We start from the raw sequence: 18378 nt of genomic DNA, 5'->3' as shown, positions 1-18378 counted from the left end.
TGTGCAGACATTGACATGTATGTTGGAACTTTTACAGGAGTGCTACAAGTTATTTCTAAACACAAAGATACTGTAGACTCAGATTTCGACTGTTTTGATCAAAAGTCTATTTTAAACAAGGTGTTGACAGAAAAGGTAGCTAGGCCTATTGTTAACTAGCTAGGTGCAAAATAGCAGTGTATTTAAAAAATAGTTGTGATATTGATGTTTATCAATGATTACCCCACGAAACAATGATTATTGTCTGAAAATAGTCCAAAGTGCTGTTTAGTTTTTTTTTTACCTGTTGCCAACTACACACCTTTAACAGTTGTAATAGTTAGAGTAACGTCAGCATGTAGCACCAGTGAATGTAGGGGGAATTTACTTCCCTAGCACTCTATCCTTCAAAGTCAAACATCAGTACCACTAAACTGGTAAAACTCCATTTTCTGTGGTTCTGGATTTAGTGCTTCAGGTTGGCAGGAAGTTAGACTCGCAACTTAGCTATGACTAGCTTTTCAGCTAGCAAGCACAACCTTTATTTAGCTAGCGACTAGCTTTTTTGGCTTTCTTTTGCAAGCTACTGTAACTTAGCAATTAGCTACATAGGACATATTGTGGACTATATTCAACAGTAAAACTAGAGGGTAAAATCAAACAGCAGCTGCAACTGAGGAAAAGATTAAGAGAAAAAAGTACAAAGTTAATAAGTGTTACCCCCTTCAGAATGGAAATCTAAAGAACCTCAAACTTGACTCAAAGGTAAGCAGAAATCTGGTTGTGCTTGAAAACACCTTCAGTTGAGGTCAGATGAACGTGGGGGATGCACACAGATTGCGGAGCAGCTGTCAAAAGACCTTGCAATTTTGATTTTCTTTTTGTCAGACATGTTAAAATGGTCTTTAATTGATGAAAAACAGAGCAAAACAGTATTACTCCATTTCATAATTATGCGGTTGAAATTTTAATTTAGCATTTTCGCTTCATATTAGCTTTAATAAGAGTGTGATTTCAATTGAATTAGATTCACATAAATACTTCTGCTCTGCTCTCACCTCTGCCAACACTAATATGAATATACATTTGTCCTGTAACAAGTGGCAGCTTCATTTCGTTTTTTTGCTAAAATATAATGGAAGAAATTGGAAGAAGCAGGTGCAGCTGAATGCCAAACCAGTAAACCAAAAAAAAAATGGAGATTTGACTTGGTATATGTGGATAGTTGTCCTTTACACTGTAAGAGACCTGAGGCATTTTGATACCTGAAATAAGACAGAATCTAACAACAGACACATAGGCAAGCCAATACTCTTAGGTGTATGCAGATTTCCATTCTGAAGGGGTATCGGCTCAGACAAAGCTCTGCCAGAGAATCCAGATGTTTCCAGGAAGAACAGACTGGGTGGCGCCACAACTGCCTTGATCTAAGACCCCATCCTCTCAAGTCACTGTCAAGAGGATAGGGAAAAGACTAAGTTGCCCTGAGACCCTTTTCTAAGGTCATCGCTGCTTTTTGACATACTATTAGTTAAGGTTAGCACTAAGGGAAGGGTAAGCTGATCCTAAGTCTGTGTCTAAAGGCAACTTCCATGTTGAGAAGGGAGAGAGGATGGGGCTAATTGTCTCTCTTTCAAGGCTGCTGACCAATGACAGTGTCCAACCATTTCTTATATGCCAGGGCGAAGCACCTCTGCTCTGGGCTGCAGCAGCCATCCAGTACACCGGTTACAAAGCTGTGCTCAGAGGGCAGAGCGGGGGGGCAGGGCAAGAGGACGCCCCTCTTCAGACGCTTGGTGTCGCGGGGGTCTGGCAGGGACACCCCCTCCACCTCCATAGCCTCGCCAGCACGTAGCTGTCCATTCACGCTATCCCCCCTGCCCTCGCAGCCTCGTCCACCGGCCTTAGCCAGGCCTGGGTCAGTGTTGTTAAGGTGGACCGACTCGGTGCCTCCATTGCTGGTGCAGTGGTGGTGCTGGTGTTCCCTCCTCCAATGGTGCCACAAGTAGAAGACATGCCGCCTGGAAGGGGGTGAAAAAGTACATCCAGTATCTCATCCCATTTACTTACAGAGGCGGTGTTGAAAAGAGTAAATTAATTGGATGTTAATTTACTCAATTCCTAAAAAGAATACATGTCATGTAAGGGGACTGTATGCAGACTGCAAGGACACTCACACAAGGCATAATAACAAATCAAGGCAGTCATTCAGGGCAAATTCTGATGTGATGTGACATTGTGGTGGTGAATATAATAAAGCAGGTGTCATCCTGAGGCTGTTTAAGTTTCTGATGACAGAACTTCACCATTAGCTACACCATTACCCATTTTCCCCAGGGGGAATCATTAAAGTTTCATCTTATCTCATCATGACACCTCTCCATTTAACCTGACTAAACAAGATAGAGCAGGAGGACACACATCTCCCCGCATCTTGTCTCTCTGGCTATTCGCCTTGTTCCTCTCATTAAGAACAAAGCATACTCTGCAGCAAACTAATACCTATATTTAAATACAGCACTGGTAGTTCTCAGCTATCCCAAAGTGAGTGATAAAAATGTATTAATATTTGCACCAAAACAAAATAGCCAGCTTGAAGTGAAGCCTTTTGACTGGTGTGACAGCCACTTACTGTCACACCAGGCACACTGCAGGTTTAACTGCAGTGGTGTGACTGAGATGTGCAACATGGATTTGACATGACACTTTAAGGCCAAAGAGATACCGTTTATTGGTAGCCCATATAGAACATTTAGAATCTACAAATAATTTCCTGTTTACTATGTGATATGTAATCTTGTGCAATATGCATGTTCAATTCCATTGGGTAGAACATGACAACATTTCAAAGCAATGGTGCACTGAAACATTCTTAAAAGCTTTTAACTGTGTTGTATTGTACTGTGCTTCTACTTCATCTATTTATGTTTTAACAATATGGCTGTAAATGCTGTTTTCAACACTGGACATAAGACAAATCTTTTTCATACATTTGTTCTTGACTTTCTGTAAAGTCAAGAACAAATGTATCTTCTCTAATCCTAGCCTGTGTGGCCTTACCTGTGACACCAGAGTGTCTCGTGGCCTGGGAAGGACTGGATCAGGTCCGTGCACAGTTCCATCTCCTGGTGGAAGAGATGGAGCACCGTGGCGAAGCCGGGCTGCCTTTCCTCCTCACCGACTCCCTCCGCTCCTGACATCTCCCCGTTGGCCTGGAGGTGGGCTCGATGGTGGGGATTGTTGCTGGGGGCTGCGGTGGGTCGATGCTGGGGCGAACTGGTGGTGGTTGTGGTAGAAGCTGGGGCCTGGGAGAGCTCGGCAATCAGCTCCTTGAGCAGGAATTGGCGGTAGTGGAAGCCGCTGTGGTCGGACACATGCATGGACACCCATAGGCGCATAGAGGACAACTCATCATGGAAAAACTATGAGGAAAGAAGGGAGAGAAAATGGAAGAGGGAGAGATTAAGAGGAATGTTGGAGGTGAATCAATGTGCACAGGAGATGCAGGGTTCAACAATGATTCCCCATACAGATTCCCATTTGGAGCAGATTGTGGAATTTTAGGTTTCGCTTTCATTTTCACAGTGGGAGGCTCTGTCAGATTTAGTACGATGCTACTGGTCTAACAGGGTGAGGATCTCCAGGAGTATGTCAAGAGTTGAGCTACTGTTCCTCCACCTTGAGAATAGCCAGTTGAGGAGGTTCAGGCACCTGGACGTAAGGAAGCACCTTGAATGCCTTTGGAAGTGTACTGTGCACAACTGACTAGGACGAGACCCTGGTGCAGACCCAGGATACGCTGGTGGAACTATATTTCCCAGCTGGCCTGGGAGGAGGAGCTGGAGGGACTACATCTCCAATTAAAAAGCTAGCCTGGGAGTGCCTCAGATCCCCCAGGAGTAGGTGGAGGACACTGCTGGGGAAAAGGACATCTGGGCTGCTAACTGCCCACTCTCTCCTTATATATTATTACAGCAAAACATATCAGTAACCAATTGCCAATTGTATCAAGCTCTAGTGCAATCTGAGAGATTTACAAGAGGGCATAAGGAAGAGGGTAAAAGTATGCTCCAAAGACTGTAAGACAAGAAACCATTAGGGCTGGACAATATATTGAATAGGGACAGTATATTCAATATTTTTCCATGCAAGGTCAAGCTATATTGTTAATACTGCATTATTGCATAATGCACATTTGTTATTTATGTCCAAACCGCACCCATCTTTAAGTTTTGTCACAGATGTGCTAGCTAGCAGTAGCAACAAGATGGAACAAAGCAACAAGAATAAGGGGGACACCAAACATATACAAATTTGGAATAACCCATCAATAACTATTCAAAACGCTCAACTACACTGGGAGACGTGGATAAACTGTGGAATTCAGAAATTATCGGATATTATAAACCATAACTCCGTACCCTCATTTCAGGAACTAAAGAAAAAATATAAACTAAAAGACATAGAATTTTTTAAGTATTTGCAATTGAAAAACTGGATAACAGATAACTTTGACCTCAGAAATAGAATTTCAACTGAGATAGGGGAAATTCTAAATAAAAGGGATAAAAAGAGACGATTAGTAGGTGCTGTATACAATATTCTTATCAAAGCTGAGGGCAATGAAGAACTGCTACAGAATATATATAACAAATGGAATAAAGACCTTGGTATGGTAGATGCAAAAAAGAAATGGAAGGAATGTTTACAACTTACATATAAAATTACCACTAATGAAAATTTACGTCTAATGCAGTATAAATTAATGACAAGAATATACTATACTAGAGACAAAATTCATAAGTTTGACCCCAGCTCCTCTGATAGATGTTTAAAATGTGGCACGCAGAGTGACTCCCTCATACATGCCTTTTGGTATTGTGAGAAAATTAGAAAGACTTGGGAGAACATTGAAAGATGGATTTCAAGAACTTGTAATTGTAAAGTAGCATTTTCACCAATGATTTGTCTCTTTCAAAATGTTGGGAAAATAAGATACCCAACTGGATGGCAAATTCTTCTTTCATCATTAGTTTATAAGAAGCTAATATTGCAAAACTGGAAAAATAAAGAAGCACCTACACTTCAAAAATGGAAAACATTAATGAAATATTACTTGAGTATTGAAAGGACAATGTCGGAGGACAGCAACAAAGAGAAACAATTTCACAAGATATGGAGCTCAATTTATGAAGCTCTGTAGATAGTGGAGCCGCAATATCACAATCACCCAGCATCCATAAAATTTTGTTTTTATTTTGTTTTGTTTTGTTGCGTGTTGTGTGTGTGTGTGTGTGTGTGTGTGTGTGTAGGTGTGTGTGTGTGTGTGTTTGCGTGGGTGTATGTGTGTGTGTGTGTATGTGTGTGTTTGCGTGTGTGTGTGTATGTGTGATAAGTGTGTATACGGTATGTATGTGTGGGTGGGGATGCTATATTACCTGTGATGACAACCATAGGTGACTGTATAATATTTGTGGATGAGCAACTCAAACAGGGTCAAATCATGAAATTTGTCTTCCTTTTTTTTTATTTTGAAGAAATGATGATTATGTAACATGTTGAAGATTGAATGTATTGTATTCAGACCCTTACTCACCCAATAAAAAATAATAATAAAAAAAAAAGAATAAGGGGGACAGACAGCAAACAAATGTTTAGTCCCCAAAATATGGAAATGGTTTGATTTAAAGAGGTCAGAAAAGCAGCACAGCACTGTCACTTGTAAACTGTACTACACTGGTGGCAAAAGCAGCAGCATTATGAATCTGTTCCTCAAATTACACCCTGTGCACTACAGGGAATGTGTGGAATGGGGTGTTATGGCCTATAATATATATCATTAAATAATTTGAAGCATGATAACATAGATATAGATTAACAGTATACTGTATAATCTATAATCAGTAGATTTGTTTCTCTTCATATTTCAATAAAAATCCCTCTGAATGCATAAAAGATTCTGGTATACCTGCTAGGGTTGTGCTGATGTATGATGTCATCGGACATCAACAATAGGCTGTGTCAATGGCGATGTGACTTTTTCAAGTGCCGATGCTGAGGTCTTTTTTCCATCAGTATAATATTTTTCAGTATAACATTTCGCTTTTTGCAATCTAGCCATTAGCCAAAACAACAAAATCTTTGAATAAGAGGTGTTTAGAACAATGCTCAGCCGAGTCAGCAGAGGAAAGGAGAGACACACACACACGCACAGAAAGCCTAGCATAATGCCCCTCCAGGAGTTGACATGAACTGTCAGGGTATGACACAGTCTTCTATATCAAACCAGTGCTGCTTCTATTCCAACACTAGCATCTGGGCACCTCAGGAGAAAGATAGAGAAGACAATGATGTGGAGATCTGGAGCACCTGAATGAGAAGCACAGTGACCCAAAGACCAAAAGGACTGCCGGACATGTGCTCAATCATCGATCCAAATTCAGAACAGCTACCATTCTAAGCGACCAGATAGAGAAGGAGAAGCACCCAGCTGTTTCTGAGGTGGAGTCTCCTCTGGTAGATCAGTCCAACTGCCAGCCTGATACACCACTGTTCACATCTGCATCCAGTGAAGAAGCAGTCCTGATCCACAATCGCTCTCGCTCATTAAACATAATATGTGCTAAAGTGTTAGCACGGAGCATCAGAGCAAATGATCTATTGGGAACACATGGATGATTTTGATGGGTAAGCTGATCAAGGGGACAATCTCCCCAAAACCCTGAATTCCTTTAAGTCCACTTACAAACAATATGCAAAAACTAACCTCAAACAATCTAATGTGAAATGATGTGACTTACCTTATCAGTAAAACAGGGAGTTTAAAATGAATCCTCTACTAGCTAGCCTAACACTTCCACAAGCAATTTCAATTTGAGCAGAAATGTGAAACGGAAAAAGCAATCTTGCAAGGCAACTGCTTTGAAAAATAGTGGCAGCAGGAGCAGTAACTATGGTCCATCAGCTGGCCTATAAAGGCTATTACCACCGGTATTTCAGACATAGCAGTTCAACAAGGACCTAATGGGCCATCCTCCTACCTTGACATTGCCTTTGGCCATGTGCTGCAGCACCCAAATGCGGTGGGACCAGGCATTGTAGTTGCTGGGGTAGCGGCAGGCGGCGTCGGAGCACACCTTCATCTCTTGGTGTAGCGTCCTGGCCAGGTGATCGCTGAGCTGCTGGCTCCTCTCTGCATCGACCTGGTCCGGGTCTCCCTGCGGTTTCCTGCTGCGTCCCAAGGCAGAGCACTGCCGCAGGATCTGCTGGAGCACCCAACGTCTGGAGGGAGAGATTCAATGTTACACTCACTTGCTTAGTCAGTCTCCTCACTATGTTTTATGCATTTCCACCCAGCATCTATCACAGTTCTAAAACTGTGCCAGCTGTTGGCTATTTAGTCATGTACTAACATAGTCAGCCAGCTACTTTTTTTCAGTTTTTTTTTTTCATATTTCAAGTTCTGTAAAATATACCACACTGCTAGCGCATTGTCAGGAGTCCTATTTATGAATATTGTTCAATCAGTGATTTCAAAGTAGGTATTTTGCCATTGACAGCTGATGTATAACACCTGATATGACAACACTGATTGGGGTGTGGCCAGAACCCATAGAGAGCAGCGCAACAATGATTTTCTGCCCTATGTGATTTAGTGTTGATATGCTCTTTTACAAAAAAAAAAAATACTATATTCTCTTAATTTCTTCTTGTGAATTGTATAATCCAGTGAGTCACTTTCTTTTGTGTCCAAATTATATTGACTCAACTGAGCTCCAACATCTAGACTGTTCAACAAAAAAGGAAGAAGCAACTGACCTGATTGATGCAATTAGTTTGGGGATGGCGCAGACACCACCATGGGATAAGGTTTCAACCAAAATTAAATTGTAGTTATGATAGAAGCTATTTTTTTCTGGATGATAAAATGTACACATTAACTACATACCATCATGCTTAAATTGTGAAAGTGTACTAATATGCCCACGTAACTTTTTATCCCTGTATACAAAAATACATATTTTTTAATGCATCAGTACCATTGCCTCAAATATACATATACGTTTTGCCCCCCAAGGTGGTGGCTAATTTGGAGCCCATTTGCATCGTTAAAACTATGTCGAATATCATCACCAAAGCTCATCTTTATTAATTTGAATACACAAGACTGTGTGAAAACAACAGGAAAATTTGAGACCTAAACCTGTAAAACTCTGCAGCACTTTATAGTCAAGGCAGACTCCCTTTACAAAAGAACACCGTGCCTTTACTGTAAACCCTAAAAAAATCTAAAACTCCCATTGTTTGAGTTGATTTTCATTGAACCAAAGCCATGTTGAACATAAGGTCTAACCACAACATCTGCTGGACAAAAGTGACATTGCAGCCAATGGAGCACATTATTTTGGTTAACTAATCGTTCTAACTTATGCTAATGTTAAAGACATAATACCCTGTCTAATATGTTGGCATTTAGTTCCATTAGAAAGTAAGTAAGTCTGTTAAGCAACCTCATTATTTTCTTCATATGCCATTGCAAACCATGACTTTTCATTGCCTTCCTCCCTGCATTTACTGGTATACTTTGTTAGCCTACAAGTAAGCGGATACAAATTTGACTTTTCAAACATAATGCAAACACAACATTATAGAAATCTAAAAATATCAGTGTGTATGCAGTAGGAAATAGATGAAAGATGATGCAACACTGGCATGCACACATATCACACGCTTGCATAGTGATCATGCTTGAGCATCACCTCACTCACACCTTCCTCCTAATCTCTCCATCACTTTCTCATTTTATCACTCCTTCATGCTTTCAACCTCCATTTCTCAGGTTCACCGTCTTCTCGCCGTTCATTCACACATTTACACTATTGTCCTATTCTTCAGTGAACTACCCGACCTCTCCCTCCCCCCTCCCTTCTTTCCCTCTGCCTCTCCAATAAGCTGAATGGAGCTGGCTTGTCCACAGGGGATCACGTGAGTCTAGTCTACCCATGTATAAAGCCAACTATCAGTCTTATGGAATACACTGTGGCAACTCTGAAAGACTTTGCTCCTCTACTCCACTACTTCCTCACTCCTTATTCTCCAGGCTGCTTTCCTCCAACGGCAACAGTGTCATATTTACATCCCACTCATGAATATTTGTCTGAATCATGGCATTTATAGGATTCTGGCCAACATGGAAACACACAGCGAATCCCTGCTAGGTAGTAAACCAGGCCACAGCTATAGCATAACTACGCTAAAGGAAAAATCTTTCCTCGGATCCTCATTTAGATCTCATTAATCTGTGAGCATTTCAGGAGTTATTTTGTGATGAAGTGCTGTAATTTGCTTGTCTGGAGAAGTGGAGATAGACAGGAAAGATTAGGTGAGAGAGAGAGGGGGATGACATGTGACAAAGGTCCCAGGCAGGACTTGAACCCAGGATGTCATGACCACATGGTATGCGCCTTAGCCAACTGAGCAATGTTATTACACCATTAATCATATAAAAAAACATCAGCTTTGATACAGTCATCCAGAAAGACAGAAAAAAATATTGGAAAAAACACAACTTTCAGGAAATGTAACGAAGGGTTCAGGAAATATAATACCAGTATGGCTGCAATAATTAGTCAGCATACTGAACAAAATGTATTATGCAAATTAATCCACATGGATCTTTATCATTTTTATCATATCAAGCTTTCAATTTTAAGTTGCTTGATTCATTTTTCTTTGTTATGACTGATCGAACTAAGAAGGTAGTTGTTAGGGTTAACTGATTACTCTAATTTTGTTTTGCTTTTCATTGTATAATCTGGAAGTGACAATAAGACTGTATAGAGAACAACATGGTCGTACCGGTGTATCCATGTCTCCGGGCTCTTGGGGAATTTGGTGAGGGCCAGCTTGCCCAGGTAGAGGTCCTTCTCTGGGTTAAGTACTCCGCACTGCAGCAGCTCCTTCCTGCAACACCAAGCCGTCATGCATTACAATAGATCTTAACAGCAGCCTAGTGTCAATGGTGCAGAACTGTGGTGTATGATGGTGGACATATTCACTGAGCACCTATGTCCTGAACAAACAACAGACAGGTAAAGCAAGCTGATACAAACTCAACAGCCCTGCACAAATACAAATGCTTATGTTTGTGCTCTCCCTGTCCAAACTTTTACAGATGACACTAAAGGGACTTATTTGAAAATTATATTTTGAAACTGAAATGTATCTATTTATACCACAACTTTCCAGACACGGTAGTCTCCACTATGCACACGTATTTCAAATCCTGAAATTAGCAAGGCCTAGTTAACTAGGACAATTTAGTGTTCTTGGTTGTCTGGTAGAGTTTTTAGACCCAGACAGTGAAAGTTAGCCCACTCGCCGTTCAGGAGGGCCAGGAGGCTGAGGTGACAGATTAGATTTGAGACCCAGGCATTGGAGTGGGGTTTTGTATTAAAGGGGCTGTCACAACAGAGCTTGGCTCACATCAGCCCTAAAGGAAAGGCACCTTTCTCAAGCAAGTGGGTGAGCAAACACACACACCGACACATTCTCATGTGAAATTATGAAGACATTCCCCTGCCAAAACTATTTGAGCATGAAAAAGTCACTTTGCATTTTCAAAACACTCTCCGAAGATGTGACTATTGACTTGTGAATGTGAAAAATAGCTTGTAAACAAATGTTGTAAACAACTTCAAGAACATATGACTTGGCAATAATTACATTTGTACATTTCAGTTTCACACATTCAGTCTTTTGGCAGTGCTTCACTGCTAAACCCGTGTGAATGCTTAAGCCAGGATGCGCAAGTGTGTGGTCAGTTTGTAATTTGCAAGCAAGCAAGCAAGCAAGGCGGCAGGAGCTGAGAGAGACCAAGAACCCTGATTGGTGGACCTTGGTAATTCAGCTCACACACACACACACACACACACACACACACACACACACACACACACACACACACACACACACACACACACACACACACACACACACACACACACACACCGTTCCCAAGGGGCAGCGAGTGACGCTGTTTCTCCTCCTCACTTTTAATGTGTTTTCAGTCAGTAAGTGTGGCTGGGCAGATTAAGCTTGTGTTTTTGAGCGCAGTTATAAGCAAAAAATGTTTATCTGAAAACGATGGTGCAATGAAGATCGTTCATTTAAAACCCCTAAATGCGAACCATGAATGAAAGTCGCATTAATGAGACAGGACCGCTTCACGGACAGCCCACACCCGAGGGACTTTTGTTTCCTCAGTGAGGCCTGTCAGGCTGCAGCCTCGCACAAGGCTAGAAGTCTCCCTGAATTCTAAGTATTTTAGCAGTGACAAAACATCACTGATGTGTGTGCGCATATGTATAATCGCTGTAGTTAGGGATACAACAGTGACTATTTTTAAGAAGAAATCATTTAAATTACTGACACTTTAGCTACTAGGTTAGGTAGCTAATCAGCTAACAGGAATATAATGTGGTGCAGTTTGCTCATCACTTGCAGTTGGCTCAATGCATAAAGAGACATGCTGGTGATTGGCAGCCTTGTAGGAGGCCGCCGCCTGACAGGCTTTACTGAGGGAACAAAAGTCCCTTTTGAGGATGTTTGATTGGGTGATGTGATGATGTGTACATGTTGGACATCAAACAACCCTTGAGGCAAATTGTCATAATATTGCCATAATGATGGCTCATTGGTGATGCTCATCAGCAGTCTGATTGCGAGGGGGAAGTCCAGCAGACTGTTCTCCCAATAGTACACTACAAAAATACACAGCAATTAAAATACAATATACTGACACAAAAAACTTGCATGCATCCAGTAGAATTTGAAACTATCTACAGCCATTATACTATGCAAAATCTCAAAATTTATTTGAGAATGATATATCACAGTGTTTCCACTATATTCATTTAGCGGCGGCGGCAGAGTTTTCACCACTACTGCAATCCTGGTGCGCAATATTGCCCAATTTCTCATCAGTCATATGGTGGCAATCATTACTTATGATTATATATTATTAATGCAGTTTTTGTACCCCACCTGACCTCTACTAGACTATAAGGCGTACTGCTTAAAGCCCATATATGGGTCACAGAATACGTTGCAGGAATCAGAAGTTTATTTTAAGATTACAAGTTTTATGTTCATTACTTTAACTCAATCAATCATAAAGTAATTATTTTAAATAAGGGGAACTACGGTAGGCCACTGTGCATTTGGCAGTTTTTTTTGCGGGTGCAGACAATTTTTTTTTTAAAGAAATCATTACAATGAAAAAAACTAAACCACTGTATAAAGCCTGCAGTTTATATTCATGTGTTGAACCACAACAAAAAGCAGCATCACATCGAGACATTAATCTTCAATTCATTTTTGTGCTGCGCTAGTAAAGTATATTCCAATGTGGACTGGTATAATTACCTGGTGTCAAAATTCATAAGGCTCTTAATGATGGGTAGAAGATGCCACGTTGGGTGCGCGCAGTCTGTGAAATTGGGACTGAAATTACTGACTAGCTCCGTTAAAGACTGGATTACTCCTCCCTCCCCAGGAAAACTAATCCGCTCAATGATAGCACTCGAGTGTCATGGCCGCAAAATTATGATGTCAGAGCTAAACTGTATAATGTTTGTTAAAAATGTTATGACTATGTTTATTTTTCAAACAAACACTGGTTTCTATCAATAGCCTCTTTAACATATGAAACCCATAAAATTGCTTTAATTTTTCCGGTAAAGGCATTTGACAGAATATTGCAATTGCGATTCATATCACAAGTTTTTCTTGTCATACATTTTTTAGAATTTTAAAGAAAAGTGATTTTGTAAAAAAAAAAAATAGATGTCAGTGTACAGGATTTACTGAGTTTGAGTATGATGAAAGGTTTTCACCAATATTGTACTTGATTCATGGACCAAAAATTACCTGGAGCTCTAAAAAGACCTTGTTCAGAAATCATATTGCGATTTAGATTTTTTTTTCAATTAATTGTTCAGCTCTAGTGACGGCCGTGCCAATATGTGTCAGTGTGCCACAGATAAGCCTACATATAGGAAACATTGCAAGGGCATACAATACAAAACTTTCCTTCTCGTTCAGGGCATTACAATTTATGAAAATCTTCTCTTTTTGTGTTTTTGAGTCAGGGCTGGCTGGTGTGATTAGGGCGTATTTGTACCTGACATTCCAAGCCGTGGTGAAGTCCGGGTTGAGCAGCAACAGAGTGCAGGTGATATCCACTAGAGCTGGCGGGGGAACACAGAAACATAATCTATAAACTACCACCATTTGCAATATTGTGTATTATTTGTGGCGCGGCGTTCAGGAGCTTCTGTTCCACGCCCATAGTGGACGTGTTTATTTTCACCAGCATGGACAGTATGCAGCCTAGCTTACGTGCGGAATAGAAGTGGCTGAAAACAACTGCATTTGTGCAATTGACATCTCATCAAAGCTGTGAAATCCCACAGGAGCAGCAGTAAAAACACTGAAGAAACACTGGGGTGTCTGGTGATGTGTAGCACATGGCATGTTGAGAAAGTATTCAAACAATTTCAGTAAGCTGCCCACTCGGTTTCTACCAGTTTCTCCTTGTTTCCAAAACAAGCATGTAATTGGTGTTAAGCTGCAACCACAGTGCTTACCTTATTGGGGCCATTGTGACAACTGGTAGCCAAAAGTACACTGATACTAGATTGTGCAGTCACCAATAAGGATGTTCATAATTAGGTTGAATCAATGATCTGTTATTTAGGCCTATTCTTGACTATGTGCAACATCAATCAATGTTATTAAAGTAAAAGATTAATTTTGATGTAACTGGAAAAATGTTCATTTAAATTGACCATGTCAAATAGTATAATGTAAACATTCTGTGCTTGCTTGGTTCACGAGTCAAACTTTGTTTGAATAATTTGCCAACCCAGGGATTAGAACCCAGAACCCCCTCATGAAGATCCGCTTCTCTATCAAGTGAGCTAAAGCACCAGGGTGGCTGCCTGAGAAACTCAGGGTGTTTTCACTTGGTCCGTTTAAACCTTCCAAGTGAACTCAGAGCGATTAGGTATTGTATCTCTGTATCCTGTGGCTCTATATGTACATGACAGTCTGGTGCACAAACCCAGGCTGTTATGGAATAAGGAACATAGTGTATGCTGAAGTGTTAGCACAGACCACAACAATCTAACGGGGACACATGGATGATTATGGTGTCCGTGTTCTCATCACTTAATGGCCAAGTTGACCAAAGGGACAATCTAACAAAAACTTGGTGTATTCCTTCATGTAGGCAACCATCTCACAATAAAAACATGTAGGCTCAGCCTCCTATAACCTGAAGCCACTGATATTCTCTGAGCAGATGAGTGAGTGTGCAGTTACCTTCCCTGTCCAGCCAGTGTTTGCGCTGGCGGTAGAGCAGCAGCTTGTTATGGACGTAGGGCAGCAGGAACTTGACACACCAGCTCTCCACGCCCAGCTTGTTCTCCACCAACACGATGGGGCTGCGGTTGTAACGGGCCTCTGGACACGGGATCAAGCCAATCTCATCGCTGAGGGAGGAGACAGTGAGAATTAGGACGTCGCTCTGTGATTTTCTAACTGTAGCGGTAAACACGTCAACTCATTCACTCCAGTCATACAACCCCCCCCCCCCCCCCCCCCAATATACAATAATTCCCCTTTTTTCACTTTGGCGCTAGCAGAAAAGCTTTGTCGGCCTCGGAAAATTTCCCTCTGCACAAAAAAACCCTGATATCAGTCCAAAAATATAACTTAATCTGATGCTTGCCAGCTGAAAATAATATTGCTGTCCAAGACAGAACTTACAGCTAGGCTTACAGCTTTCTCCAAATGCATGATAGTGACACCAAGTAGCTGCATACTTGCAATGCATGCATACTGCTGAGAGGGTGGAAACTGGAAAATTCACACAATTCTGATGACAAGGTTCAAGACAATGAGTCCTATCAGGGTTACTTGCGGTCAAAACAAGCGTCACTATGTCACATGACATTTGGATGCCATTCCAACCACTGCAAAGCAAGGTAAAACAACAAGACTATTCCTCCTCAATTATTGTACTATTTTCATTTAGTCATAAGCCAATGTGACATTATATTTGCCTCAAAACTGTCACAAAACCCAGACATCAAACAGCCATGAATCAAGAACCTCATGCATTCAGATCATCCTTCCCCTGGTGCCTGTTCTCTCTTTGTTGCTTTGTATGCGTAAACGTCTTGTCAAGCTCCATGACAAATTCTGACAGTTTAACGTTGCCTCACTTATCGACAAGCATAGCATACTTCATAGAACACAACCTATTCTGTATTGTTAGGGTCCATTGACAATTGGACACGCAAATGTTCCCCGAAAAATGTCATCTTTTAAAACTGATTTGCACTGCTCAGTGCTCACTACTGAGACTCACAGTGTGTTTTGGTGGTAAAAGAATTAAAAGTGTGTTAAAAGTATTAACAGATGAACCTGATCTTAAATTGAAATTTTACTGAAGCAATGCGTTTCGGAGAATATGCATGACAATTAACAGTGAACCCTGATGATTACAACAAGTTCTTAAGGCATGTTCTAAAAAGGTATGTTTGCTGATAAGCATTTCGTTTACATTAACCTGCCAGAATTTCACCATGGAGGGAATTTGGGGACAAATTTAAATATTATTTCAAATAGTTAAATGTTATGGGAGAAGTAAAAAGAAATCCCGAACACTGTCTGCACTTAGATATTAAATACGTTTATTATCAGGCAATGTTTCAGTCAAGGAACTACGTCAGGCATATATTGTATGTTCGGGGGTTTTTGGCCACAACGTCCTGGGTTCGGGTTCGGGTCCGGCCTGAGGCCAGGCCTGGGGCCTTTGTCGCAGGTCATCCTCCCCTCTCTCTGTTTTGTAAACACACTTGGCCCACTGTTAATTTGCCATCTTCTGCCAATGTTGGCTCATTGTAGCACTAACGATAACTGGTGTGGTTGGCTGGTGTGACGATGATGCAATGGCACTGTTTCTTCTGATTATCAGAGTAATACTTTTTGCAGCCTTAATTTACATTATTGATCATGCAATCTGACACTCATCTTTTTGTGTGTGCTTTTTGTGTGTGACTGGTCATGTTGAAATGTACTAAATGGACTTTTGAGGACACATGCGATTGGTTTGGATAGCTAACTAGTAATGAAGATGAAGCTTAATCTGCGACTGGTTAGCTTGCTGTGTGCATTAAGTAGTTAGCTGATGTTATCAAGCTGGCTATGTTGACGGCCTCTATACACTAAAAAGTGAGAGTACAGACACTTCACATTATCTCCCTCCCTTAATGTTAGTTGATCAATTGGCATTAGCTGGCAAGGTGATTAATTGCTTAGAAATGTTAATACAGTTTCCTCTACGTTTATTGTTAGACAACGTTTTAACTAACTTTGTCTCAAAATGTAGGGGGAATGTTGCTATGGATGACATATCTTTTGAAACCAGTAGGCTAATTATCATGGATCTCCCACTTTTTTCCAAAATAAACTTAACTAGGTTTTAGACATAGATTCATCTTTCTCACAATGAATCTTTTCTTCTCATTGGCCACATCACAATCCAATGCAACCTTCATATTTGACAGAGAATTTCTCAAGAACACGAGAACATCTTTACAGTTTGACATGAGACTGTATGCTTCAGGTCATACCATCAATTAAGACACACAGGCATTCATTTTCCCAGCGGTTTCAACCTGCTCTGTGCTACTGACTATAGTGCTGTATATCTGCTCCAGGTAGTAGTCTTGGGGCTTCCCATTTGTGCTCGATGGGACAAATCACCATCTAATGCATCCTCCATGTTTTGAATTGTCATGTAAACTTCCAGGATCTTTCTCCATCCTCAGTCCTTGTCCTTCTTTAGTTTTGGAATCAGCCATTTACATCAAACGCATCATGGAGGACACAAGAACATATACTGATAAAGACTAGCCTAAATGTTACACTTCACTGCACTACATTTTCAGTATAATAATTGTGCAAATTTCTTGATATGGCTACTGAAAGCATCTAGTTAACAAATTAAAAACATATTAATCAAATATTTACATTACAATGAATGAGAACCCAACCAGTAACTAGCTGGCTAAACATTCCATGTAAAGTGAATGCATCGTGCTATCTTTGAAAGTAGCCTAACGTTACTGTACGCTCTATAGAAGAGATGGAAACAGGTAGGGAATATAACACATTTCAAATAAACTGACCATTAATTAGATCTATATGTCATCGCCATGAATGAGCAGTGGGACAAGTCCAGGATCTGGACTTGTTTTGACAGCCGCTTTGGCGTCTATTTACTTGGACGCTACACATATTGACATACAGTTTTCTTAATTTTGTTGTCTAACGAGGGAATGTTGTCCCCGTAGGCATTTCTGGAACATTCGTTCTAGTCTAATTAACAGTACTCGCCTGCCCTGGACCTCGCTCATATGAAACCAGGAGGAAAAACTAGCTAAAGCTACACACTCAACTTTCCGTGGAACGTTTTCATTCCAGGTAATAGCCTCAGCCCACAGTTGAAATGATGGTTCATTATGGTCCCAGTCTGGAAACGACTGGACGTTACAGAAGCTACTTCATGTTATCTGTTATCTGCAGACATTCCACCATACTTACATATTTGGGTTTCTCTTGAAGGCGTTCGTGATATCTTTCACAACTCTCTGGACCAAGACGTCCACCTCCTCCTCCGACTCCGCCATTTTTGGAGCACCTGATGACGTCATCCATTCCATGAACTTTATCCGGGTAACAAATGACAGTGCAGCCAGTGCGCACGTGTGAGTTGCTTTTACCATGGCAACCAGGAAGCAGTTCGAAGTGCGTTGTTGTTGTTGTTGTTGTTGTTTTTATCAGAGCCATATAGAGAGAGAGTTGCGTCAACGGAAGTCCAAAATGCTTGATCGTCACGTGATTCACGTAGCTTCAGATAGTTCCAGGAAGTACTTGGCGGGCAATTTGAAAACGTAAATACAGAGAGACAGAACTGCGATTTTTGGTAATTAGTAGTCAATAAATGCATTGATTTACAATATTTATATACAATATTTATATAGCACACCGACATGTGTATGTAGTTACATCAATGTTTTTTTAAAAAGTAAAACTTGTATGGTAGTCAAGAGTAATCGCATCCTAATGTTTATTGATATATTTAAAGGGAGGGGAAGGGAAGGAATGTTTCAAAATTCAGATTAGATTAATTTTCTACCATTTCTTTAATTCATGGTGGTTTCAGTAATCCCATGGTAACTGAGGGCCTAAGTAATCTTAATGACTTAAGCAGAAATCTGCTTATTAAAAAGGGTACATCAAAACATCATCCCATCCAGACAGGAC

The 18378-nt window shown here is 40.8% G+C and overlaps 1 protein-coding gene across 1 annotated transcript; it reads right to left on the bottom strand.

The window, feature by feature from the left end:
- Positions 1-411: 411 nt before the first annotated feature.
- Positions 412-17750, bottom strand: ptar1 (protein prenyltransferase alpha subunit repeat containing 1). Its single transcript, XM_071899496.2, has 7 exons — positions 17656-17750; positions 14365-14534; positions 13163-13229; positions 9838-9942; positions 7020-7260; positions 3040-3401; positions 412-2000 (listed from the first exon to the last, which is right to left on the bottom strand). Exons 1-7 carry the CDS (start codon positions 17739-17741, stop codon positions 1613-1615), a joined length of 1419 nt encoding a protein of 472 aa, XP_071755597.1. The 5' UTR covers positions 17742-17750; the 3' UTR covers positions 412-1612.
- Between the last annotated feature and the right edge of the window lie 628 nt (positions 17751-18378).

Source organism: Centroberyx gerrardi, chromosome 8, assembly GCF_048128805.1.
Source record: "Centroberyx gerrardi isolate f3 chromosome 8, fCenGer3.hap1.cur.20231027, whole genome shotgun sequence".
Taxonomy (NCBI): domain Eukaryota; kingdom Metazoa; phylum Chordata; class Actinopteri; order Beryciformes; family Berycidae; genus Centroberyx; species Centroberyx gerrardi.
Note: the sequence above shows the minus strand (reverse complement) of the source record. Positions and strands in the feature narration are given on the sequence as shown.

Excerpts from the sequence above, each read along its gene's own strand:
- ptar1 (XM_071899496.2), bottom strand. The coding sequence starts at position 17,741 with ATGGCGGAGTCGGAGGAGGAGGTGGACGTCTTGGTCCAGAGAGTTGTG. Across the intron at positions 3,402-7,019 it reads TGGCCAAAGGCAATGTCAAG|TTTTTCCATGATGAGTTGTC; the intron begins GTAGGAGGATGG and ends CTTTCCTCATAG. Across the intron at positions 2,001-3,039 it reads GAGACACTCTGGTGTCACAG|GCGGCATGTCTTCTACTTGT; the intron begins GTAAGGCCACAC and ends ACCCCCTTCCAG.